Consider the following 26,075-nt stretch of genomic DNA (forward strand, 5'->3'; position numbering starts at 1 on the left):
TTTTAGCTTTAGTCAAGGACCCTGACTATTATCATGAACGATTCATCATTGCACATGAACATTTAAACAGACATGACTATAAGGATTTACTTTATCTGCAGCTGAAAGACACATTCAGAAATACCTTTTCTGTTTAATGTAGAAACAAAGAAACCATGACCACATGTCTGTATTTTTGTATTTACAGAAATACTGTATGTTACATTCATTTTCTTTGTTTGGGACACTGATAGACTAGAATCTATTTTCTAAGATATAACCCAATGTATCAATTTGTAAATAAATACCTCATTGTGAGGGAGGAAACAAACCTTTCAGAAGGGTTCAAAGCATCCAACATGTTACATGTCTCATATACAGTTTACAATTCTTTACAGGTAGACTTAAAAATACGTTCAGGACTGATCTAAATCATAAGTCCTCGTTCCTGGAGGTATTCCTTCAGTTGTCCAAGAGTTTTGCTGATCCTTGAGTATGGCGGTTGTTTCATACACTCACCAAATGTCTAAGAAATCAGCAGCTTGAATAGCACTGAAGAGCTTTGGTGCCACGCTTAGCTTAAAAACTGTCTGGATATCATAAAACAGTTACTTCAAAGCTGTCACTATCAGGACTCCTCAAAAAACAGCAAGAGGATCTGCTGGACCTCCGACACGTCTAGAAAAACAACAACATGGTCATTAAAGAAAATTAAACACTATGCATGCACAAAATCATCTATAGCTGAGTAATGGATAATTACTGTACAACACACTCATGTGACTATAGTATAATAATTAAACATTACATTAGCCTACATCAGGGTTTCCCAAACTGGGGATGGAGTGTGTTAGTTTAATTAAAAGTGAATAATTAATTAAATCAGAAAAATGTCAATTAAAATGAATAAATAAAATTAATTTTAGAATAACATCAATTAGAACACTTACTAAAAAATGAAATATTTAATTTGTTTACTTCAGTGTCATGTGTGAATTATTTTAGGAAGGAACCAGATGAAAGGAATTTCAGAGAATCAATAAATTATGATTATGCTCTTATATGAATAATATGATATCATGTAATAAACAAAAGGCTGGCTATGAGAGCATTTGTTTGGTTTAAAATGAATAGGAGTATCAGATTAGGCCTATTCGATCGGGCTGCCAAGTGTCCAGGTATGAACAAGTAGAACAAATAAAATCACAAAATAAACTTTTGTATTTGCGATCTCGGCTACGTATCTTTAAAAACACTCGTTTATGTTCCACGAACCTAAAGTACAAAAAAAGCTTTTCGTGAAAGTCATTGAGTAGGCTAGTAATAACTAATAAATAAACACTCTGAGAGCTTCAGTTTATTCAGTGGAGGATTCAATTCAAAGTGGAATTTCATTAACCTTTCAAAGAATGTATTAATAAAACAGAACAGTCGTAAAATAACTTCCCATAGTGCATTGCGGGTTCCTCTTCAACAGAAAACAAGCGAGATGCGAGCGTCAAGGATTTGTCAAATATAAACATGGATGAAATGCAGAATTTAAACACGTATTTGTTACTTTTATGCTGAATATACTATCGATAACTTACCTTCTCTAAGACAACAATGTCAGAAGAATCCTCTGTGAACTTCATTATTTGACCGGAAACACATTACTCATTGATTTTGAAACACAGCCATTGCCTTCATATTTTAGTTGTCGAGCTCATACCTTGTTTAATATTCTACTGTTTACACATCCTTCAAACTTTGCTAATTTACCAATTCCACTGGAGGATTATTTTCAGGAATAATCAATGTGTATTATATTAAGTCACACTTCAATGAATAAACATCTCCAGTCAACGCTCATACTTCCTGCCTATAAACAATGGCACATATTTAAGCCTACTAGACCAAATAATGCTGCTTCTGACTTAGCATTACATGCCAAGATATTTGTATAATTACTAACTATTTTTAAATACATAAATATTTATCTGTGTTTTGAGATTGTGAAAGAAAAGTGTAATATGTGTAAAGTATGCAACATTCCCAAAACATTATTTCCTCTTATATATGATGGTTGACATTTTGATGGGGAAGATTTATCATCTTGACATGATAAATCAGGCTGTCGTGATTATTTACAGTCACTGTTAACATCAAATTGGTTGTTTTCACACCAGCTTACCTCGTTATGTGGTATACACTGATGGAAGTCAACCATTTCTGGCATTAACTTTTCTGATCTTCTGGTGTAGAGTTGTCTGGGGATCTGGGAAAGGAATGTCAGACCACCATCAATCTTAAACAGCTTTAAGTGGAGACAAGGTCTTGCCAAGCAAAGAAGCAAGGTACATTTTTGGCACTCTCTGATAATCCAGACTGTCAATATTTTGAAGATCAAAACGTCTGTTGCTGGAAAAAAATGACTGATTATTATTCATAATATCATTAGATTAGACAACTACAGATGCACTAGTCTAAATGAGATGCAAAACCCATGCATGCTGTCAATTGTTTCTGGTATCCTCTTAGGAAAATCATTTCTTAATGTTGCATCCTTGAATAATGGTTGGCATTATTTTGTTTGTTTGAATACATTGTGTCTGTAACTTGTTTATAGAAGAAAATTCATTTTTGTTTTGAATCTTTTTTATAATGAATATGTTATATTGTGTTAAAACCAGTGAGGATACTGATGCATGGGTTTTGCTGATGTGTTCTCTTTAGTCTTTAGTTTCTTCTAGACAAAGAAACAAACAAGAAACAGCTGATTCACCAAAAGCAACATATTTTTGCTGAAGTTACTGGCTATGTACAGTACTGCCCTTTGCATTAATATAGTCTATTGTCAAAGTTCATTTGGAGTGCATGGTTTTCCTATACCTTGAGTTAGTCTAGTGCAATGTCTAAAGTATGATTTTGAGGTGATTTGATTTCTTCATTATTTTTTTAGATTGCACATAATATATTCTACAACACATATTGCATATTATATTCTCATTATGTAGCTAATACGAATCCCAGAATGAATATGCTGTAAAAATGTGTATCTATATCAGTCTATATCACTGAAATCTCTTCACAACCTTTTGCTGCACACTTTGGGTAAATGTCCCTTTAACTGGTTATTAATGAGATTATTACAGAGATATTCAGAACAAAATATGTTGCTTCATACATTTTTAATAAAAAGGAATAGAAATACTAATGTTCAAAAGTTTGGGTTCAGAAAGATTTAGAAAGAAATGAATACTTTTTATTCAACAAGGGTGTGTTAAATTGATCAAAAGTGACATTTAGAATGTAAAAAAAGATTTTCTAATTCAAGTAAATGTTCTTTTGAACATTTAAATTCATCATAAAATCTTAAGGAATACATTACAGTTTAAAATATGCAGAAAAAAGTTTTTTGTTGTATTAAAATATTAATATTTCACAATATTCCTATTTTTATGCAGTCTTGGTTAGCATTAGAAACTTCTTTCAAAAACATTTAAAAAATCTTAACAACCCCAAGCGTTTCAACTGTATTGTATTTGTGATGATGGTGATATTTCAGCTGTGCAGCATATTGTAGACTCTAAGGATACTAGACTTTGTTCACGCTGCACACAAATTTGTTTTGGTTTTCAAATCCTAAAAAAATCTCTGAGGGCCATTCAAAAGCAGCTGTGTATTCTGACTAAATAAAAATTCCACTGAGTGAAATAAGATCAACAGGTAACTTCTGCATTGGCATTGCTGTACATTAGACCCTCTAGAACCCAGATAGGAAACCAAAAAATATATATATATATATTTTTTTTTCACCAGATTTCAAATCAGATATGGAATTTCATGTGCTTTTGCTGTTCTGACACCAAAACACTAAATTGATTATAGTCAGATATGCCAAAAAAAAATAAAACATTTTTGCAGCCTGAACAAAGCCTACTGTAAATGTGACTGTTGTCAATACCAAGTTATATTAGGAAAAGTTAGTCCATCCTCTCCACAAAGTCTCTAACGAAAGACATGTATATGATTTAACGAGAAACGGGTTGATTATGGATGTTAGTAGCGGTTATGACATTGATTTAAATAGTTCATGAAGAATACCATCTTGGCATTAGACTTTACCTCAATACTAAGCTGTAAACTTTCAAGTGATCGAAATGTGCCTTGGCCTGAGTGTTGTGAGGAGGCTGAGTCAGAGGTCATGGGACAGAGCATGCTTGACACATGTGTTAAGACCCCATCGTCATTCTCAAATACTGGATTTACTCTCATAGTATTACCAAATGGGAATGCAGGTTGTGAACGCCTACAATACAAAGGAGATCAGGTCTCAACACCGGCATGATTAATAAGGGTCACTTCACCACTGCCAATCCAAATCTGGGAAGAAAAATCAAATGTCTAAATGAACAGAGAAGGGGAAAAAGAAAACCCTGCTTACACAAGTCTCATGATCTTTCTGGTCCGTATACATTTCTTGTTAATGAAAATCAAGATGCCTATCACAGCACAAACCACAGAGAGGCTTCCCACCAGGCAGGCTACGAAAAGGAGAGGGTCAACTGGCACAGACACCAATTCGTTGCAGCGTTCTCCGTGGTAGTGCCAGAAATTACCTACAGGACATCTAAAAGTGGTTGAGAAAAAAAAACATGTTAGAAAAAAAATGTGGAATGGATAGAAATGTCTAAGATCCTATATGTATGAGACTCCACTCTAGAATTTTCAATGGTCACTTTTTGATAATTTTCTCAGTTACATAACAGGGGGTCAAGGTTTGGCTGCTTGTTATGGTTTGCCCCTCAGGTCAATGCTATAACAACACAATTTTCAATCAATAGTAGCCACGTGTTTGATTAAAACACACACACACACACACTTTTGGGTCATTTAAAAAATAAATAAATAAAAATGTTCTGCCTTAAAAATTTTTTTTTTTTTTTAGAATTCAGTTAAGTTTGGTTACTGATCCGACTAAAATCTATAAATTTTAAAATCAAATCATTTTTTTTTCATTGAAACATTGTCACTCAAACATTACACAATGCAAAACAAATTACACATAATTTGCAATTTGAAAAAAAAAATAAAATAAATGGAATGTATTAACTTTTTCAACATGGTGGGAAAATCACTGATAAAATTAGGTTTGACCATTGAATTACTTATTTAAATTCCACTTTTTAACAATAAATGGTAATAATGGCAAAAAAAAAAAAAGTTAGGAATTTTTTATTTTTTTTACTTTTTACACACTTGTTGTTAGACCTTGCACTTATTATTATTATTATTATATAAATAAATAAATATGAATGTCATAAAAAGGAAAGGGGACAAGGTATTCCTGGAGCTTGACAAATATAAACAATAAACCAAACCATATCAAAATTGAATAAACTATTGAAACTATTGAGTTTCTTGACTATTTTAAAACTTTTTAATGACTGAAACATCAAGCCACATTTATTTTCATATTTTGAGAGTGACCCATTTGCAGGCAACATATACAGTATGTTTGCAAATAATTCATTATATTATAAAAAAAGCATGAAGTTTTGTTTTTTACATAACCGCTCAGAAAAATCACCAAATATGGTACCTTTGCCACTGTGAAGTGTAGTCTACCTCATTTTACCTAATATAACTGCCTTAAGGTTACATATACATTTTAGGGGTTATTAAGGTAAAAAAATAAAAAACATGTTATGGGTTCTTCCCCAGTAACAAGCTGTTGTACCCCTAAAGGTACAATTTTTACACACTTTTTTTCTGACAGTGCAGATGAAGGACTTGTGGCTGTATGCTCAGGTGATTTTGAGTTTTCCTTACATCCTTGTAATCTCCATTGAAATGGATGGATTTGCATCGTAAACTAATATTGCATTTTTTTCCATGTTAACATACCTGCAGGCCGCTCCATGTCCCGGTATGATTTCACATTGTCCTCCGTTCAGGCAGTATTCAGGCTGTAGGTCACAGATGCTGGTGCAGGGATTGCCGTCCACCGTGCTGTAGCCTGGGTCGCACAGACACTCAGGCTCTGAGGTTAACGTGTTCACCACGCAGCGGGAGAACTCGTTACACGCCATAAACTTACATGGATCGGTGTGATCTGCTGGATTGGACAATGAGAACTAATTGGCTTTGAATCTGGCTTGTGGCCAGACACACATAGATGCTTAAAGACTTAATACAGGTGTGGTTATCCCTTTAGGTTAATGTGGATGCTTTTGTTTACTGTTCTGCCCTGTTCACATTGACAGCGTTTATAATGCTGGAAGTCGCTGGTAGGGCTTTCTACTTCTGAGTGTTATTGGTGGACTTTGTAGATTTCAATAACATTTGAAAATCTCATTGAGTGAGAGTTTAGTTTGACAAAGAGTCAGTCTTGTTGCTAATAATTAACATGTGGGCTGATGAAATTTCCAAGTCACATTGAAATTGAATGACTTCTCATCACTGTAAATCACAGTCAGCGTGAACTTAACCCTCGTAATGCATTCAGGTATGTTTTGGCCTAGAAGAGATACATAAAATTTTCTAATAACTGCATAGTTTTTAGTAAGGGAGTAAAACTTTAAAGGTGATTTAAGACCATCAAAATACACATCATCATGTATGTATGTATATATGTATGTATGTATGTATGTAGTATTACATACATTACATAAATATTTATTTATTTTATTTTTCAGTTTTTTTTTAGAATTATAAATACAAATTAATACAAAGTACTAGGGAGAGAGTCAATTATTAGAGATGGGGAATGAATTTCAGGCATTAATTACAGAACACAGGTAATAATTCCTGTGTTAGTTGTTTAGTCTGGAGATGGCATGGGGGAAAAAAACAGTTTTTATGCCTAGATGTTCTAGTGCACAGAGATCTGTAGTGTCTGCCTGAGGGGAGAAGCGCAAACAGGTCGTGTCCAGGGTCTGTGATGATGTTACCCGCCCGTTTCTTCACTCTGGAGTAGTACAAGTCTTGAAGGCTGGGCAGGTGGACACCAATGATCCTTTCTGCTGACCTAACAGTCCACTGCAGTCTTCTTATATCTGATTTGTTGGCTGACCCAAACCATACACTTATAGAAGAGCACAGGACCGACTCAATAACAGCAGAGTAAAACTGTGTCATGTGCGCCTGTGGCAGGTTGAACTTTTTCAGTTGACGAAGAAAGTACAATCTCTGCTGAGCCTTTTTCACGATGGAGTCGATGTGAGTATCCCACTTCAGGTCCTGGGAGATGATGGCGCCCAGGAACCTGATTGACTCCACTGAAGTCACAGAGCTCCTTTCATAAGTCCTTGGTTTGTCCAGATGTTGGAGGAAGAAGTGCAGTCCTATGTTGACTGCTTGATCCACAGACCTGTTTGTTCGGTAAGCAAACTGCAGGGGGTCCAGCAAGGGACCAGTAAAGTCCTTCAGGTGAGCCAACACGAGCCTCTTAAATGACTTCATCACCACAGACGTTAAAGCAACAGGTCTGTAGTCATTAAGGCCTGTTATTTTTGGTTTCTTGGGTACAGATCAATGTGAAGATGGATGATAGCTGGACAGCACAGGCTTTGATGCAGGCTGGAGAGACACCGTCTGGGCCTTTGGCTTTCCTTATCTTCTGTTTCCTGAAAACTTTGCTTACATCATCTTCACAGATCTTGATTACAGGCTGAGAAACAGTAGGGGGGAGGGAGGGGGAAGGTGTTGATGGCTGTGTTGTGAGACGGTCAGAGTGGGTGTGGGGTGTCAGACCAGGCTTTTGTATTTCAAATCTGCAATAAAACTTGTTCAAGTATTCAGCCAGTTGTTGATTGGCCTCGGTGCTGGGGGGAGGGGTCTTGTAACTGGTGATGGCTTTCAGGCCATTCCACACTGATGTAGTTGCTTGAAAGCTGTTTTTTTAGCTTTTCAAAGTAGTTTTTCTTTGCCACTCTTATCTCTCTATTCAGTGTGCATTTGGACTGTTTGTTTGTACAAGGCTTTGTTCCCACTCCTGTGAGCATCCTCTTTGGCCTGGCGAAGCTGTTTGAGTTTTGTACTGAACCAAGGTTTGTCGTTGTTAAATGTTAAGTTAGTCCTGGTGGGTACACATATGTCCTCACAGGAACCAATGTAGGACGTCACGGCGTCGGTGAGCTCATCCAGATCAGTAGCTACAGCCTCAAAAACACTCCAATCAGTAAGTTCGAAGCAGGCCTGTAAATCCTGCTCTGCTTCAACAGTCCATCTCTTTACAGTTTTTTCTACAGGCTTAGCAGATTTAAGTTTCTGCCTGTAGGCTGGTAGAAGATGAACTAAACAGTGATCAGAGAGTCCCAGTGCTGCACGGGGGACAGAGTGATACGCATCCTTTAAAACAGTGTAGCAATGGTCCAGTATATTGCTGTCCCTGGTGGGGCACGTGATGTGTTGTCTATATTTAGGCAGTTTGCGGGTGAGATTAGCTTTATTAAAATCACAGAGAATGATAATGAAAGAGTCCGAGTAAAGCTGCTCTGTGTGTGTGATTTGGTCAGCCAACAGTTCTAGCGCGTCAGGAGGAATGTACACACTCACCAGAATAAAAGAGGAAAACTCACGCGGCGAATAAAAAGGCTTGCAGTTAATAAAGAGAGTTTCCAGGTTTGGGCAGCACATCTTCTTTAAAACTGTTACGTCTGTACACCAGCCTTCATTGATATAAAAACATAATCCACCGCCTCTCGTCTTCCCCGACGACTCTGTGATGCGGTCTGCTCTGAATAGCTGGAATCCGTCTAGATGTAGCGCTCTGTCCGGGATAGATCCATTCAGCCAGGTTTCCATGAAACAAAGCGCAGAAGAGTTTAAAAAGTCCTTTTTTGTGCGGGTGAGGAGTTGTAGTTCGTCTGATTTATTTGCATGGGAGTGGAGATTCGCCAGGTGAATACTCGGCAGCGGAGTCCTTAAACCACGCTGTCTGGATTTCACGAGCGCACCAGCGCGCTTCCCTCGCTTGCGTCGCCTGGAGCGCTTGTATAGAAACGCAGCTCCTCCAACTAAAATGTCCAGTAAAACGTCCGAATTTTCAAACATCGGCAAAAGGTTATCTGGTGTGCTATTTCTTACGTCCAAGTGTTCGTTTCTAGTGAAGCTGATCGGAAAAACGTTGCTTAAGACAGGACAAACAAACAAAAATAGAAAAAGTACCAAGGAGCAACAAACCGAAGCGGCCATGTTCGGCACCAGTCAGATGTCAATATTATTAGGAAATTCAAGCAACAAATACCGTTTTGGCGCTGTTTAATGTGGCATGATAGATCGCTGTAGACACCTCAGATCAAGTGATTCGTAAACAAAGGCATAGAAAAAGACTTTTATTTTTGTTCTGGAGACGATTGCGCGCTCTGCTGTCTCACTGGAGCACACTCGCCACCAACTGGACAGGCCGAGGAATTACAGTTATAAATTACAATAGATCACCCTCAGTCTAATCTGCCGAAATGACGGACGGCCTTCAGATTTTTCCGTCACTGATAAAAAAATTCCATCAATGACGGAGAATTTTCGGTTAACGCGACCTCTGAGATATATATATATATATATACACGTGGTCAGAATTGTTGGTACCGTTGGTAAATATGTTCAAAGAAGGCTGTGAAAATAAATCTTTTGATCTCTTATTTAAAGAATTATAGAATAAGAATTTAAAATGGGGGGAAATATCATGAAATAAATGTTTTCCTCTAATACTCATTAGGCACAATTAATGTCACCCTTTTATTCAATACTTTTTGAAAAGGTTTAACAGCTCTAAATTTTCTCCTATAATGCCTGATGAGGTTAGAGAACACCTGACAAGAGATCAGAGACCATGCCTTCATCCAGAATCACTCCAGATCCTTCAGATTCACAGCTTCATGATGGTGCTTCTTCTCTTCAGTTCACCTCACTCATTTTCTACAGGGTTCAGGTCAGAGGACTGGAATGGCCAGCAGAAGCTTGGTTTTGTGCATAGTGACCCATTTTTGTGTTGTTTTTGAGGTTTGTGTTTGGATTATTGTCCGGTTGGAAGATCCAAACATGGCCCATTATAAGATTTCTAACAGAGTCAGTCACTTATTGATTTTTTATCTGTTGGTATTTGATAGAATCCATGATGTCATGTATCTAAACAAGATGTCCAGGACCTCCAGCAGAAATATAGGCCCACATCATAAAAAATACAGCAGTATATTTCATTGTACATTTCATTGTAACCCATCTTGAGTGTTTGCTGCTAAAAAGCTCATTTTTTAGTTTCATCTGACCATAGAAGCCAGTCCCATTTGAAGTTCCAGTCGTGTCTGACAACTGAATATGCTGGAGATTGTTTTTGGTGAAAGCATTTTCTTTTCTTGATTTTTTTTTTCTTGAAGCCCTCCCAAACAACATGTGGTGATGTAGGTGCTGTTTATTTTCAAAGGTTTTCTTTCTTTTTCTGCAATTCTCCAGCTGTGGTCCTCGGAGAGTTTTTAGCCACTCAAACTCTCCTTCTCACCGTGTATTAGGATGACATGTTCTAATATAGACACATGTCCTCTTCCAGGCAGATTCATAACATTTTCTGTTGATTGGAAATTCTTAATTATTGCCCTGATGGTGGAAATGGGAATTTTCACTGCAGTAGCTCTTTTCTTAAAGCCACTTTCTAATTTGTGAAGCTCAATTATCTTTTGCTGCACATCAGAAATATATTCTTTGGTTTTTCTCATTGTGATGGATGATTAAGGGAATTTGGCCTTTGTTTCCCCTCCTATTTATATTTATGTGAAACAGGAAGCCATGGCTGGATAATTTCATGTTCATAATCACCCTGGAGTGCTCAAGATTGTGAATATGAATGGGAATATATTTCAGATATATTTTACTCATAAGAATTTCTAGGGGTGCCAATAATTCTGTCCAACGTGTATTTGAGAAAAAAACATTTAATAATTAATTAATATCTTAATTGATTAAATCTTAATTAATAAAAGATAAAAAGGATTAACAATGCACATTTATTTTCACAGCTTTCTTTGAGCATATTTACCAAGGGTACCAACAATTCTGACCATGTGTGCATATATAGCATCAAAGCTTTTTGGGGTGGTTTATGTGCAATTTAAAATTTTAAAGAGAGGTTGCTGATCTTATACAATATGGTTTTAGTTGTGACTGTTATATCAAACACTAATGTGAAAAAATGTATACAGATTTAGAATGCATTATGAAGGTTAAAGGGATACTTCACTCAAATATGAAAATTCTGTTATCATTTACTCACCCTCATGTCCTTCTAAACCTGTATGAGTTTTTTCAGCAGAACACACACACAAACAAAACATTTGGACCCCATTGATTTCCACTGCATGGATGAGACTTTTTTTTTTTTTTTTTTTTTAAATCTGAATTGCAATCCACAGAAGAACGAAAGTCATGCAGGTTTGGAACGACATGATGGTGAGTAAATAATGACAGAAGTTTAATTTTTGGGCAAACATTTCTTTAATAAGGAACTATGTGATTTCTCCTTTCGACACGTGATTACCTGCTTCCACGTCCACTGATTGGGAGTTGATTTCCAAGTCTAATCTCTTAGACGCCGCATTGCAGAAGTCCTCAAGCACACACTGCACCATCTTCGTAACATTGTATTGAACCGGTTTGTCTAATTTCATCTTGCTGTTTACCACCACACTGCCGTTCTTGAAGTTCAGAATCTCCAGCTCCTTAAATCCAGTCAGGTTTGACTGTAGATACGGCAGGAGCTGTGGGAAAGCAGAGATAAAAGTGAAATGAGAGAGTTGTGACTGCTCTTTCATCATTGCTGACTAGTGCAGACTGGTTAATTGTGCATGAATTTAACACTGCTCAGATGCAAAACATTTGGGATTGTCAATTCGGAAGCAATTCTCCTCAACTGCTAGAAACTGAACGATTTTGGCCAGCGCCTGTCTCTCATCCTATTACAATATGCAAAACCTTGCTCATTTCATTCTGCATGAGGAGGGCCAGTTAGAGATAAAGACAGTTGTTCAGGAGAAATAGGGCGTAGCAGCTCAGTCATTCATCTCGGCTCAAGATTTCAAGAGCTTGATTGCACCAGTCACACAAAAGATGGAAGACTTGAGGATATGATTTATTCGCATAAGAGTCAGAGATTACTAGTGTCTCGAAAATCTCTCAAATTACATTTGCATATTATTTATTAATTCACCATTTTAACCAATTTTTGTTTAATGTAATGAATTTAAATGAAAACATTTGCAATAATTTAATAATTAATAGATACTCAGGAATTAACATTGAGATCTGAAAGTCAAAAAGCAATCTTTTTTTAATTATTTTAATTAAAATGAAGATGCATTCAAAATGCATTTAATATAATGTTTATTTTTAATATATTTCTTAAATAATTAAATAGTTAATATTTTACATTATAAATCAGTTAATAATATTAACTAACAATTCTAACCATTAAAAAAAATATTATTCAAAATATAATTCATATTTAAAATTATTTTAATGAATATTTTAAATTTAATGGATGAAAAATATTAAATGCATTTCAAATTTGAGATATTTTAAATCTATTTTGACAATTTTTGTTTGATTAAAATTGTGTTTATTTTAAAATATTAAATATTATTAATAATTTAATAGTGAATGAGAGTGAACATGGAGAGTGATAAGGAGTGAAGGCCATGCCTGTATAACAAATAAAAATGTATTATTCAAAATATAATTAATATTTTAAATTATTTGAACTAATGTTTTTGGATGAATATATTAAATACAATTAATGTTTTAGATATTTAAAATCTAATTGTTTTACCATTTTTGTTTAATTGAATTAAAATTAAATGTTTATTTTAAAATATTAATTATTATTAGTCATTTAATAGTGCATTGATAGTGAGAAAGAGCACAAAAGGAGTGAAGGCCATGTATGTATAACAGGAGGTAACTAACAATTTTACATATTTATATAAAAATGTATTATTCAAAATATAATTAATATTGTAAATTATTTTAATGGTTGTTTTTATATATATAATGGATGGATATATTAAATATACTTAATATTTTAAATATTTTAAATTTTAGCATTAAAATTGACAATTTGTTGAATTAAAATTAAATGTTTATTTTAAAATATTAAATACTAATCGTTAAATAGTGACTGTAGAGCAAACATGGAGAGTGAGAAGGAGCACAAAGGCCTGGCCTGGGATGATGTTGTATTAACCAAGCAAGCACACGTCTGTATAACTGTATTTAGTGGTAGGCCTAATCTGCCAGTCATGATCATCCTCTCACCTTTCGGCTAAGTGCCAGTGCGGAGCAGGTGTTATTCTTTCCCACAGGGCACGCTATGTCTCAGAGCTCAGCCTCAATCAATGTTAGTGTCTAGCTCATGACATTGTCGTGACCTTTGATTGCCATCACAGGACAGAAGGAATCATCTAATATATACAGTAGCACTCATTTCCAAATAGGTTAATGAATTAATTATCACAGACAGTAGCATTGTAACATATGCCTGTGCTTGAATACTGATTCCCACACTCATTCTAGCACGGTGCTTACACTTGTATCTACTGGTTCATAGGGATCTCTTTCAGTGCTGTTCTGTTCCATAATTGTATGTATTATATTTGATACTTAATAAAAATATATTTTTAAAATGTTATCGTATTTTAATGAAAAAATTTGATACTTTTTGTTCTCCATGTCCAATCGAGATGGTTGCTACACAAACCAGTAGAGACAGGAGTAAATGAGCATCCTACAAGGTTGAAAGGCAGAAATCAATGCAAACCTAGTAAAGGACTAAAATATTACAGCCGTCTCTACAAAAGCTAGCGTTGAATTATAAATGGGCAAAATTGATGTGTATGGTGGAAAATCAATGTTCCTTTTGCAGAATTCGCAAGAACATAAATATCTAGAGGTTATCAGATTATCCTTTAAAAGCCCATTTATGAATCAATGAACTAATTTTATGGCCATTTTACCTAGATACTTACCAGAGTAGCTTCTGAGCAGATTTTTAGTAGTTCATGTCATAATCCAAAAGTTCTCATAGCACTGGTGTTAGTCTGGGGACTTGGAACTATAACACAATACTAGTTTGGGCAACCACTTTATTGGAAATGGAGTTTTTGTGCCTTGGGATTTATACAAATTTAAAAAGAAATATCTTGAAGAACAGAACATATAGATGTTAATTGCACAAGAGCCCCCTATACCCCTATGAGAGCGTTTCAAGTAAATTATGAATAAAAAGAAAACTGTGTGCAAGAACAGTTAGGAATGAACATTATTGTAGTCTTTAACACACATGAAAACCAGTCTAGATTTACTTTTTTTTTATGTATCTTAAAAGAGATTGCATTCAACCTGCACTAATAAGCCACAAAATCAGCTATAATATCTCTTTGAATTGCTTTTATCACAAAGAATTAATTGAGCTGTTAATTTCAAAATCAACAAAAATACTAATTGTTGTAACACTCTAATAAACAACATTTGGAGACCGATTATATTCAAGGACGTGTCTCACCGAAGAACAATTCAAAATCATTAGGCTGCCTAACCAACTAAAAGCAGATTTAGAGAAACAAAACTAGACAGCAAGTCCCTGAGGTATATTTTTGGCATGCTCTGTGTTTTTGGTCGTTTAATTCAACAGATTGTCAAATTGGTTCCTCTGTGTTTTACACAAATAAGAAAAACAAGATTATTTACAGATATACAGTTTCAGCATTTGATACGAGCACCTTAATGTTAATGTGAGATCCTGAGAAACCAAAATTTGCTCAGAGCAATAAGGCAACATTCACACTATCAAGAATAAAAGAACTAATGAAAAAAATGTTGCAGGTTGAAAGCGTTCAACTTTGGTTAATGCTGTTTAGAGAGATCATTGATCAGCAGATATTAAAGTCAGTTTTTGATCAGTAAGATCAGAACTGGGAAGTTGTTAGACAAAAGTGCAGAATTTAGTGCCAAAAAGTGCTTTTTGAAGTTTGGATATTGATGTACCGGTATTGAGGCTAATGTCTTCTGTTCTCTCTCAGTCACTTGACTAGAAGCCTCGGGGGAGTCACTTGGTTCAGAGAATTGCCTCTAGTTGAAAAAACATATTACAAAATATAATCTGAATAACAACAACAACACTTAGTTGTGAAACTGTAATATGATTGGCCAAGAGGCGATCTGAAAGTTTCATGTTTGTAGCACTCTTGTACATGTTGTATATGAGTGGTGCAGAGTGGAAGTGGAGTGTTTTTTCTTGCATGAGTACTGGGTTTTTTGAAAGTTGAAGCATATGTGTTTTCTCTTGAATTAGGATTGTTAGGGGCAGGGTTTCTCTCCAGTGAGTGTGGAGTGACCAGAGAGCAGAAAATGAAAAGAAGGGAGTCGAGCTGGAATGGAGTGATTATGCATACCTTTGAACAGGGAGGAAAAATTGCTCCACTTATATGCATTTCAAGTTTTTGTTGCATGGTGACATGCAAACCTTGATGGTTTGGTTTATTTTGGAGCATTTTTTGTTGGCAGAGAAAAAAAATATTACAAACTGGTGAAAATTTGTCAAACAAATGAGGGTACTCAATTTTTACTACTTGTATATTGAATTGTTTTGATCATGGTTGTTATTACATGTGGCCTTACGTCTACGGTTGAACTATAACTATAACTGAGCTGATATTCAGTACTACACCACTCTTAATTGTTTTGAAATGGCCATACAGGGATTCATTCTGTGTTTTTCTGTCTAAGTTGAAATGTAAGGTAAACAAAGTTCAGAGGAGAACATTTGAAGTGACAAAATAAGTATCCTTGTGCAAAATGTACAGAAATGTAATTCACTTTTCTGTCAGTCACCCAAACCCTTTATACAAAGGCTTTATAGAAAAATGTATATTACATTTCGAACAACACTGTTCTCAGATGCCATCTGTCAAATCCCTGCAGACAAATAACACACTTTATCTATTAAGTTTTCCCAGCATGCACTTCGACACAAATGAAAAAAAGTAGAGCTAACAACAAATGGAGGACAGAAAGGCATGCAGCAAGATAAAGTCAAAGACAAAAGTGTGTTTACCTACCAGTTCAAGAAACATGTTCTCCAGTGATTTGTACTTGGGGGAACTCTTGTTGAAAAGATCCTCCGAAAACATCATATTAGTCACACGTAATCTAAAAAACACCACTAACTCTTTGGCCTGGTTAGAAGCCATCATTGAAGGAGTGGTAACGTAACCTAGAGGATGAGCCGAGGATTGTGGATTCTCATCGACTTCTGAAGGGAATCCACTCCCAGAATCCAGAGTATCGTCCTCCTCATCAGCCTGTTCAACATTTCTGTCAATATCTGTACTACCTTCATGTGGGGGAGGTGAAACTGTCCAGAGAGTCTGTCCCACTTCATCCAGGAAATTGTTCGGGGTCAGGTGTGAAATGAGGTCTTCTGTGGGCGTTAGCTCAGAGGGAATTGCCACAGGGAGAATTGGTTTTGGAGTTGTAAGTCTAAGTGGGGGCACCTTTTGATGAAGTGTGTCTACAGTGGCACCGACAGATGGAGACTCTGCATGGTCACTAAGGTCAATTGAAGTGGGCGACTCAACTGGACCTTTAGGGTATAAAGGAAGACCTTCGGTAGAGGTCTCTAAAGGTTCAGATGGGCCAATTGTGTCATCTTCATGAAATACAGTATCTTGAGCTCGTTTTGTAGGGGTTAGGGTTGTCAAGATTGATGATGTTGCCTCTGCAGAAGTGACCTCAACAATCTCATTTCCCACATCCTCTTTGACTTCCGACCACTTTGATATGTAATCCACTGTAGTGGTTCTTGGCAAACCTTGAAAACAAAGAACCAGTTTCAGAGAGTCTTTGAAAATGCATCTAATGCGAAATTACAATTAATTCTTTCATTTTTTAGGCTGCCTAACTTAAGGGTAACTTAAGGGAAGCAAGTGCTCTTGTATACTCACTACAAATATGAAAGATTTACCTTTGGTTGCTGAAGTGCCTTCAGTGGTTATACTTTCTGTCTTTGAACCCTCAATGTGGGAGATGTTAACTAGCTCTGTGGCTACTGGTGGTGTGGGAACGTGGAGTGATATATCAGGTAATATCTGTGTATCTCTCCTTTCTGTCCCCTTACCCAAATCTGTTTGAGTCCTATCAGTGCCCAGATCTCCAAAAGAGATGCCCATACTCCCAGAAGGTGCTATAGTGTCCTCTGAGTTGGCTTTTGTGGACTGTGTACTCATTTCCCCAGGTAAAAATCTTGATTCTTTGCTGATTTCAGTATTGGATCTCATGTTCTCCTGCTTGCCTGCTGTTAAAGAGGGCGAATCAGGTAAGGTTAAATAGTTGCAGTCTGTCAAGAGCTCTTATATTGACTGTACTGATTTTGTGTACCTGGTTTGAAAGTAAGGGAAAACACGTCCACAGGAAGTGATATGTCCTCACTTAGCGCCTTCACCACCATGCCCTTTAGGACTCCCTCTATGCCATATTCATCAGTGGAGTCTGTATCGCCTATGGCCCATGTCCCATCAGTCTCAAACACTACAGCATAGCTTGCTGCAGCACCTTCAGGGCTGATCGATGTTATGAAGGGAATTGGTTTGCATGACTTTTACATGGACTTGTATTAACCTGATTGTCTGTCTTAGCCCTCATGTTCTCTTTAGGGCTGAAGGACCCCAAGGCCATTTTAACATTTAAATCATTTATCATTGGCTTGTGAGGTTACTACTTAATGACTTTTTCAAATCTTATGAGAACTGATTGGTGTACATAATGTAGAGATTCACTTTTGGCAGCTGTCTAATTGGAAGCTTAATAATATAGGTTTATTTTAAAAATCATTTTCACATGCACAGGATTTGTGATTTTTGGGAATGTAAAGTCATTCTTAAAAGAACATGAGGGTTAATTTTTCCAATTTTCCCAAAAGCTACTATCATAAGATCATAAGGTAGTAAACAAGCATGTTGTGTTACACAGTCTACAGTACAACAAATCATAATGGTACAGTAATTGAAATGCAATTTGTCAAGTATTTCTTCAAATCCGTACCCCAAGTTGCCCCTGTGAGAGAATTGCCCATCCAAAAATACAATTTTCAAGTTCAATGGACTGTAATATCTTGGTGAATCCCACAGTTCCAGCATCAACTTACCGAAATCCCAACACCCGAATCTCTTTAAACCCTGGAAGCTTGTCGAACACATGCAGCATCTGCAGAAGGGTAAATAAATATGTTTTAGGCATATTTGTAATAACTTTATTTCAATAACTACATAATTAAATCAATTATGCACAGTTGGTTATATAACTTCATATTTTGGATTGCTCATCATGCTGCCAAGCTGTAAAATCATGTGCCACGGCTCTAGTCTTATTTTAACTAATCTTATGCCGGCTTTTGTAGTTACCCAATTCTTGTTTGGCATTCCTGTTTTTGATCTTTTACTGTAAGCTACTTTCAAACCTACTGTAGTAATTTGCTTGTTTTTTTCATTTTGAGATGTTCTCTAGAATGTTCTTAAAACAAATGCATTTCATTTCTTTTATTACAGTTATCACTCACTACCCCTTAAAAATGTATTTCTTTTATCAGGTTTTAACCACATTCCTGCTTATATTGTAAATGTTCCTGCTTCAATATTGCACCTTCTGTGAGCTCAACATCTTCACACAGGCTAAGGTGAAGTGTAATTTCTCTGTTAGTAGCTTGAAACAGCTTGATCTGTGTAAAATGGCATATGTTTAATAGTTGATGTCACCTAACCTTCTCATGAAGATTGCGAGTGAACTCTTCATATCGAGGGCTGCCTGGATCCCGCAGTAGTGCGGGGTCTACTATAGTCACACTGAACTCCACAATGTGCTCCACCAGCCTCTGAGGGACAACATCTGGTGCCCCAGTTTCCTATCAGATCAGAGGATAGTCAATTTGTTTGTTTCTAACTTCATCAGTATGTTAAGTGCATATTCTAAAAAGCACGAGTTAGTGGCCGTACGCTGTCAGATGCCATGATGAAAAGCTCTGCAGGACTCTTTGAACCTGAAGCATAAAAAGGCATCAATCAGTCACGTTTTTATAAGATCAACCAGTATTTCTTTCTCATTCGGATGGTAAGGACTTACATTTCTCGCCTGGTGCAGGTGTGAGAGCCCTAAAAATGATTGAAAACATGTCGAGAAGGGATGAATCAATCCGTGAATGATAAATGCAATAAAATTCATTGTCCCCGATAAAGGGGTTGACTGCATATAAGCCCGGGTATGTTTGTGTGACTCTAACACCCAAGCGTAATATGTCTGGGCACAGATCCCTCTTATTAAAGTGGATCAGGTCAGAGAGCAGTGTTTAGCTAGGCCACCAAATATAAACAAACTTTGTTTTTTAAAGGACAGGCTGAGATTTTATCATATCCCACTAGTCAGGTGACCTCATTCTAAATATTCTGATGGGTTCGAGCCCAAAATGAAGACAAGTAACTCGCCATACCATGAATACTGAAACCAAGAAGCCCTTGAATTCAAGATTATCTTCGGGATTCTTACCTCTTCTGTTCATCTTGAGCATTCACTCTCTGTAAATGATATAAACCTATTTAAGAATTTACGAAAAAGCCTTTTTCAATTGAATAATATTGGCACATTTAGACTGTATTGGCAAGACAAATGGACTGAATTGGCAACGGACACGAGCAGCTACTCACACTGGCTACCATGTCAAGATGCTCCTGTGTGCTACTAAAATTTCGGGCCAGATCCTCCATGCAAAGCGAGTCTCTCTGACAGGCGTACACCCACTTCTGGTACTCCATGGTGTCAGGAACTCTGTCAAGAAAGATCCGGAAGGCCTCCCACACAGCTTCTTGACAAACTGTTAAATATCATGGGAATTATTCAGAGAAGGCCATTAGAGAATTGAGAGAGGACTAACAGCAAAGACCTGATAAAACATGCCGGGACATTTAATTATCTGCACCACTGACAGAGGTGTAACATAATAGTGTTTAGCATGCAGTCATTTGCTACCATTATCTCATTTTGCCAACACGGTTATTATGGACATTTAATTAAGAGTATCTCTTAACTGCATCTGACAACTAAATGTGCTTCACCTTTAGCTTGTTTGTACCAGTCATTTAATATCATGCTATCTGCTTCAGTGTAAAAATGTTTTGTCAGGTGACCCTAAAAAGTGCCTCATGTGGTATTATGTAAATTAATTGGTTTTATTCAAGCTAAAAATATGATTTAATATGACAGAATCAACCTGACTGCATTAGGATACACCAGTGAAGGCCATTTTAAAGGGTCAGATCAGATAGAAATAGGTCTTTAAAGAGACGCTTCATCCCAAAATTTTCAACGCTGTCATAATTTACTCATTTGTCATTACAAACCTGTTTGACTTCATGTGGACTAATTTTATAATATTTTTTAAGCTTGAGAGTTTCTGTCCACATTCATGGTGACTGCATGGCAAAAGTGACTAGCAAAATATTTATAATTTCAAGTTTTGTGTTCTACTCAAGTCATAAAGCAACACGAGGGTTAGTAAATGATGACTGGATTTTTAAGGGTTTTTCCACTTTGTTTTGCTGCATTCACATTCATGTTCAGGTCGTTTTCTACCATTCAAAAGTTTGGGGTCAATAATACTCATTTGTTATTGATTTATTTAATGTTGTTGAACATTAGTCTCTTATGCTCGTATTTAATGCTTATGCTTATTGCAAAAGTCTCTTATGCCCAACTGGGATACATTTATTTTATAGAATATGCAGTATAAACATTAATAGCATAACAGTAATACAAAAAACTTTTTATATTTTAAAGTATATGTAGCAATCACTTCAGGCTTCAGTGTCACATGATACGTCAGAAATCATTCCTATTTGGTGCTCAAGAAACATGTCTTATTATGGTCAATGTTGAGGAAAATGTTTAAAATAACTGCATTTAATTGAATTAGAAATGTTTTGTAACATTACAAATTTCTTTATTGTCACTTTTGATCAATTTAAAGCCTCCTTGCTGAATAAAGTATTAATTTAATTTAAAAAAACATTGAAAATATATTTATAAATTTAAGATTATTTTAAAATATTTTTTAACCCTTTTATTTTTTGCCTTGCCACATGTAGAAACATAGAAAAATCCGTACTATAAGACTCAAAGAAGGTAAGCCTAAAAAAGTACACTACTTTTATCTATACTTGGCTTACAGCCACTTCTTTTTTTTGGCTTGGCATGATCCTTCATCTCTCAGAAGGCTTTGAATGATTGGGAAGTTAATTATGATTTATGAGGATCTGAGGTGTTGTTGCCAAATTTGGCACTGATGCTCAAGGCTGCGTCCCTTGTGGTGTTTAGGGTAGATGTTGTCCTACCTCTTAGTTTGTAGTAGGCTTTATGGCTGCTGATGACCTCCGCTATGCTCTCCTGAGGACAGACTTTCACCCCTGTATTAAACAGCGCTGATCTCTTTGCTCGATGTGCATCTAGAGAAAGTGAATCTCTGCCATCTGTCAACTGTTTCATTGGCTGTGGAGTCTCCAGGAAGTGCCTGTGCTTCACATTTCTGATCCTGAGAATCAAGTCGTCAGCAGTGAGTTCTGCAAATGTCCCAACAACAGCATGTGTTCATTGTTTCAGAAGAGCAGGATCGACTTTATCTGAGAACAGTAAGCCGATGGATCATATAATTACGCTTCATGTAATTACTCTCGCTCAGAGACCATTTGAAACCCTTTAAGTCTATGATTAGTATGCTGAATGAACATTTAATTGGATTAGGCCTAAGTCAAGCAGTCGGTTATAACACCATCCAGGCAGATGTTTAGCGCATTCACTAGATAAGAGTTAAAAAGGCCTCTGCTCTCCAGTTGTAGTAATCTTAATTGTGTTTGATTGAAATCACAGCATTTTTAAATAAAGACCAAGCTGAAAGAAAGTTTTCAAGATTATTAAAATGAAAAAGTCATGCTTATAAATGTAGTCATTATATCATTGTTTTCCATTTATTTGATGTCATTCAATATTTTCAGAGTTTAACTCGATTTTATGTCAGCAATTAGGATAGTTCAGCGTTTTTTTGTTTTGTTCATATAATGACAGTCTAAAAAACCCCCCAAAAAACATTGAGACATCAACATGGTGACATCTCCAAAAGGAGATGTTTTGAAATGACATGTTTTTATATCATCTTTTGAAGTTGTCCTTGTGGGCAGTCGTGCCCTAATGTTTAGCGAGTTTCAGGTCCGACAGGAATTATAGGTGGGGGGAGTGAATGTACAGCACTCTCTCCACCCTCAATACCACGACCGGGGTGCCCTTGAGCAAGGCACCGAACCCCCAACTGCTCCCCGGGCGCCGCAGCATAAATGGCTGCCCACTGCTCCGGGTGTGTGTTGACGGTGTGTGTGTGTTCACTGCTGTGTGTGTGCACTTGGATGGGTTAAATGCAGAGCACGAATTCCGAGTATGGGTAACCATATTTGGTCACATGTCACGTCACATCACTTTTTGTAATCCACAGAAGAAAGGAATTCATACATTTTTGGAACGACATGAAGGTCAGTAAATTATCATAAAATCTTTGTTTTTGCATGAACTAGCCATTTAAATCATCAATTTTAGAGGTTAAATTTTACAGTGACGTGTCATTAAAAGTTCTTTCTTGCCAGAGACCCTAAAACTAACCCATTCTGACATCTAGGAATATTTATACTCAAGGTGACCCACCTTCTGACCTGTTACCTAATCGGTTGTGACCAGAGATAGCTGTTAGAGTAAACCAGCACCTGCGGTTATTGGCATAATAGACTTACACCTGTTCTTTTACTGGTATTTACATATTAGTGAAGCTCAGGATGAATTATCCAGATATTAGAATGACAGCAAATCTCACTTCATTAACTTCAGTTCATGTCATTGTCATAGTGAACATATGTACTGCAAAATGACAGCGATGCATAATTACCTACTTCAGTAATGAAGCATCAAACAATTATACAGTTAATAGCTCCTATCAAAGTACATCTGGATGTTTTTTACGTCAAATGACAACAGTTCTGACTAGTTTAATAGCTTGGCTCTTAGCGGTTGTGGTGTAATCGTTATAATTTCCTCTTAGTTGCAACACTCACAGATCCATTAAAAACAGACAAAATGTGTGTGTCCTCCATGTAAGATCTGAGCCATTTCAAGACCTCTTGAGAAATTGAAAGATCATATTAGGTCTCTTTCAAATCAGCCATCAGGTTATTTAAAAAGTAGGCTACAGGGCCTCCATTAAAATGGGCTAAATGTTTTCAAAATGGAGTATTGTTTGACCAGCTGGTAAACTTCAGAGAGCTTCTTAAAACATTAAGCCTGGCTCAGCAAGGGGGACCCTCAGACTTCACCGGACCTCTGTTCACCACTCGCAGATTAGCTTAAGCTTAGTTAGTAGACAAGTAGTAGCGTTAGCGATATAAGTGCAGCTACAGTGGAGGCTAAACACATACCTTTGTTTTTAATGTTCTACTGGTAACTTTTAAAGCCAAATGATTAATTCTGCTTAAAATAATCTCATAAAACATGTGATCAGAACATATTAAGACAGGATTTCTTAGTACATGATTGTGTACATGAGCAGATTTCTCTGCATAGCATAGCTAGTCATGTGTTATATTGCATTTTGGATGCTGATATCCTTTGCTGACCAGGCTTATCCTCTGGTTAATTGCATAACCAGTAGCTACACTAGCACTTAAATGGCATAAAATAGCCTGGGTTAAACAAATTTAGATACCAACAAAACAACTGCATTCAGTAGCTAACAATCTCAACACAGACTCAGTGGAAAAAACATGCCTGTGGCAACATTTCTTCAAAAATATATTTTGTGACATCTTCGCAACACTTTGAAAAGTCAAATGTCTAGTGATTGCCTGTAAATGTGCATTCAGTTTTATCCAAAAAAGATGAACATGAATCTGTTAACATTTTATTACGTTGGTTGTTATATGTATTGCTGCAGTTCAGAAATGAAATTACACTAAACGGTTACTGCTTTTACCACATTTGAAAATAACGTACTGCATACACTTAACTGTACTCTAAATATATCCAATAGTGTTAACAAAAGCAGATGCGAGATAAAAACACATGTGCAGATGCAACCATATGCAATTGTATTTTTTTTCTACAAGAATTCTATCATGACTCATGTTTTATGTGACTCATTGTGCTCCAAATCACAAGTGCAGTGTTGTACCAGGTGCGCTACCAAGCAAGTTTACTACAGCAGAAAAGTCATTCATATGGAGTTGGTATGTGATGCAACCATGTTTGCAAATCACGAACTATGGTAAAAAGTGTTTTGTATCATAGCCTAGTATTTTGCAAGGAACTGCACAAAAATAAATCTTGTAATCATAATTTGTGTGAAAAAGGTATAAAAGTGTGAGTTTTACTGTTAATTTCAATTGCAAGCTGCATTTATACAGTAGGTACTTTTTTAGTGTTTAAATTTTAGCAAACTCTACCAGTACCTGCATTATAATGGTAATGGACTCTGTTTTAATAGAGTGTGGTCAGTCATTTACTATAGATTCATTCAGATTATTATATGGCTATCAGTGATAAATCTGTAACAATTACACTGTTGTTGTAATTCTTCTGAAACCCTGGTGTCAAATCAGATTGGACCTTCAGTCTAATTATTTTGATCACACACAAAAGACGCCCTATTCTAGTGCCACATGTGGCCCTATTTAGAGATGTTTGCAGTGGAAGACATTGAGCTGATCGCTCAGCGATACAGGGGTCCCAACAATGTGTTTCTAGGTCACAAAACATCTGACCACATCTGTTAATTAGCAAATGAGCAGATGTAGGGCCAGTGGTGCAATTTCTCACAGAAAAACCAGGGTGACTGATTTGATCATGTGTCCCGCTGCCGTCTATGAGCCCGCTGAGCACATGTACAGACATGAGGGGTGGCGATACTAATTGAGCTGTACTTCTGAAGCGATGAGCGAGGCCCCACAGCAAAGCTACAAGCCAGAAAAGATTAGCGTTCCACACGGCCACAAACAGAATGCCTTTTGTTTCTCTCTGCTAATGAATGGAGCTTCTGAACGCTGTAGCGAGACTAGAGGCATTCAGAACTCGCATGAAATGTTAGCGAAACACGCTTTTCCAGCATATTGTACCAAAAAGGAAGCGCTAATGGCGTGCTTGTCAAAAGAATGTTATCAAATGATTTGTCATCAGGCTTTGTTTTGCATAAGAAAAATCTTTGCGTTTCTTTTATGTCTTTGCAAATTGGCTCCTAAAATATTTAAAAGCTCATTCGATCACCGAGGACGTAAAGATGCTATTGTGTGAGGAATCGCACAGGCTGTAGTCGCTCTGAGGCGTTGTACGTTACCAGAATCCCGTATTTGCTGAATTATAAGACTTTGTTTAAATAAAACAGCATTAGAATGGCGTTCAAACACCGGCTTACCTTTCATTCTAGTGGCTTGGAGGGTAAACAAAAACAGAATGAGGAATAATCCTGTTTTCAATGGCATGTTGCAGTAGATTGTGTCCTTGTGATGTAAAGTTGCTCATTTGGAAGGAAAAGACAGTCCGTAATGACTTAACTCACGTCTGAGTGTGTAAGAGAATTTCCATCGACTATGTGTCCAGGCATCCATGGACGGGGCTGTTTGTGGGCACTACTGTAGGTTGGGTGGCATTCCTGACAGATGGTGCAGATTCTTGGGCACACACTTGGTCTGAAGTGTGCGAGTGGGTGGAAGATGCTCTGCAGTGTAAGGGGAATGTTGAGGTTAAAAATGCTGCCTCTTTTTCTGGATTAATCTGTTTACCTCTCTCTGACTCCTAATCCCTGTGGGCCCACGTGGTGGACTGTCCTCATCCTGTTAGTAGCCTTCTGAACCAGCATCTGCTAGCCTCCTTGCTTCGGTCACAAGCCACTCGACTTGCCTACTTGCTCTGTTTCCAGTCCGCCTGATGTCCGTCTCTCTCAGTCTGGCCTGTTCGACACAAGTTTCTCAGCCCTCTGCCAGCTTTTGTGGCTGCCAAAA

General features: G+C 36.8%; 1 protein-coding gene across 1 annotated transcript; it reads right to left on the minus strand.

Moving 5' to 3' along the window:
• Positions 1-151: 151 nt before the first annotated feature.
• Positions 152-26,007, minus strand: LOC306885982 (interphotoreceptor matrix proteoglycan 1-like). The gene is made up of 17 exons (XM_079442821.1): positions 25,490-26,007; positions 21,384-21,608; positions 19,701-19,867; positions 19,543-19,571; positions 19,123-19,151; positions 18,996-19,039; positions 18,764-18,904; positions 18,152-18,210; positions 17,386-17,567; positions 16,973-17,302; positions 16,068-16,819; positions 11,495-11,714; positions 5,869-6,079; positions 4,406-4,591; positions 4,087-4,270; positions 2,153-2,236; positions 152-657 (listed from the first exon to the last, which is right to left on the minus strand). Exons 1-17 carry the CDS (start codon positions 25,554-25,556, stop codon positions 577-579), a joined length of 2,991 nt encoding a protein of 996 aa, XP_079298947.1. The 5' UTR covers positions 25,557-26,007; the 3' UTR covers positions 152-576.
• Positions 26,008-26,075: the final 68 nt, after the last annotated feature.

This window comes from Barbus barbus (genome assembly GCF_936440315.1).
Source record: "Barbus barbus genome assembly, chromosome: 20".
Classification (NCBI taxonomy): domain Eukaryota; kingdom Metazoa; phylum Chordata; class Actinopteri; order Cypriniformes; family Cyprinidae; genus Barbus; species Barbus barbus.

What these genes read in the sequence shown, in the direction of transcription:
- LOC306885982 (XM_079442821.1), bottom strand. Translation starts at nt 25,556, where the DNA reads ATGCCATTGAAAACAGGATTATTCCTCATTCTGTTTTTGTTTACCCTC. An exon ending in CCAAGCCACTAGAATGAAAG is followed by an intron (nt 21,609 to 25,489) that starts GTAAGCCGGTGT and finishes GGACATTTGCAG; the next exon opens with AACTCACTGCTGACGACTTG. An exon ending in ATTCGGGTGTTGGGATTTCG is followed by an intron (nt 17,568 to 18,151) that starts GTAAGTTGATGC and finishes AACATCGATCAG; the next exon opens with CCCTGAAGGTGCTGCAGCAA.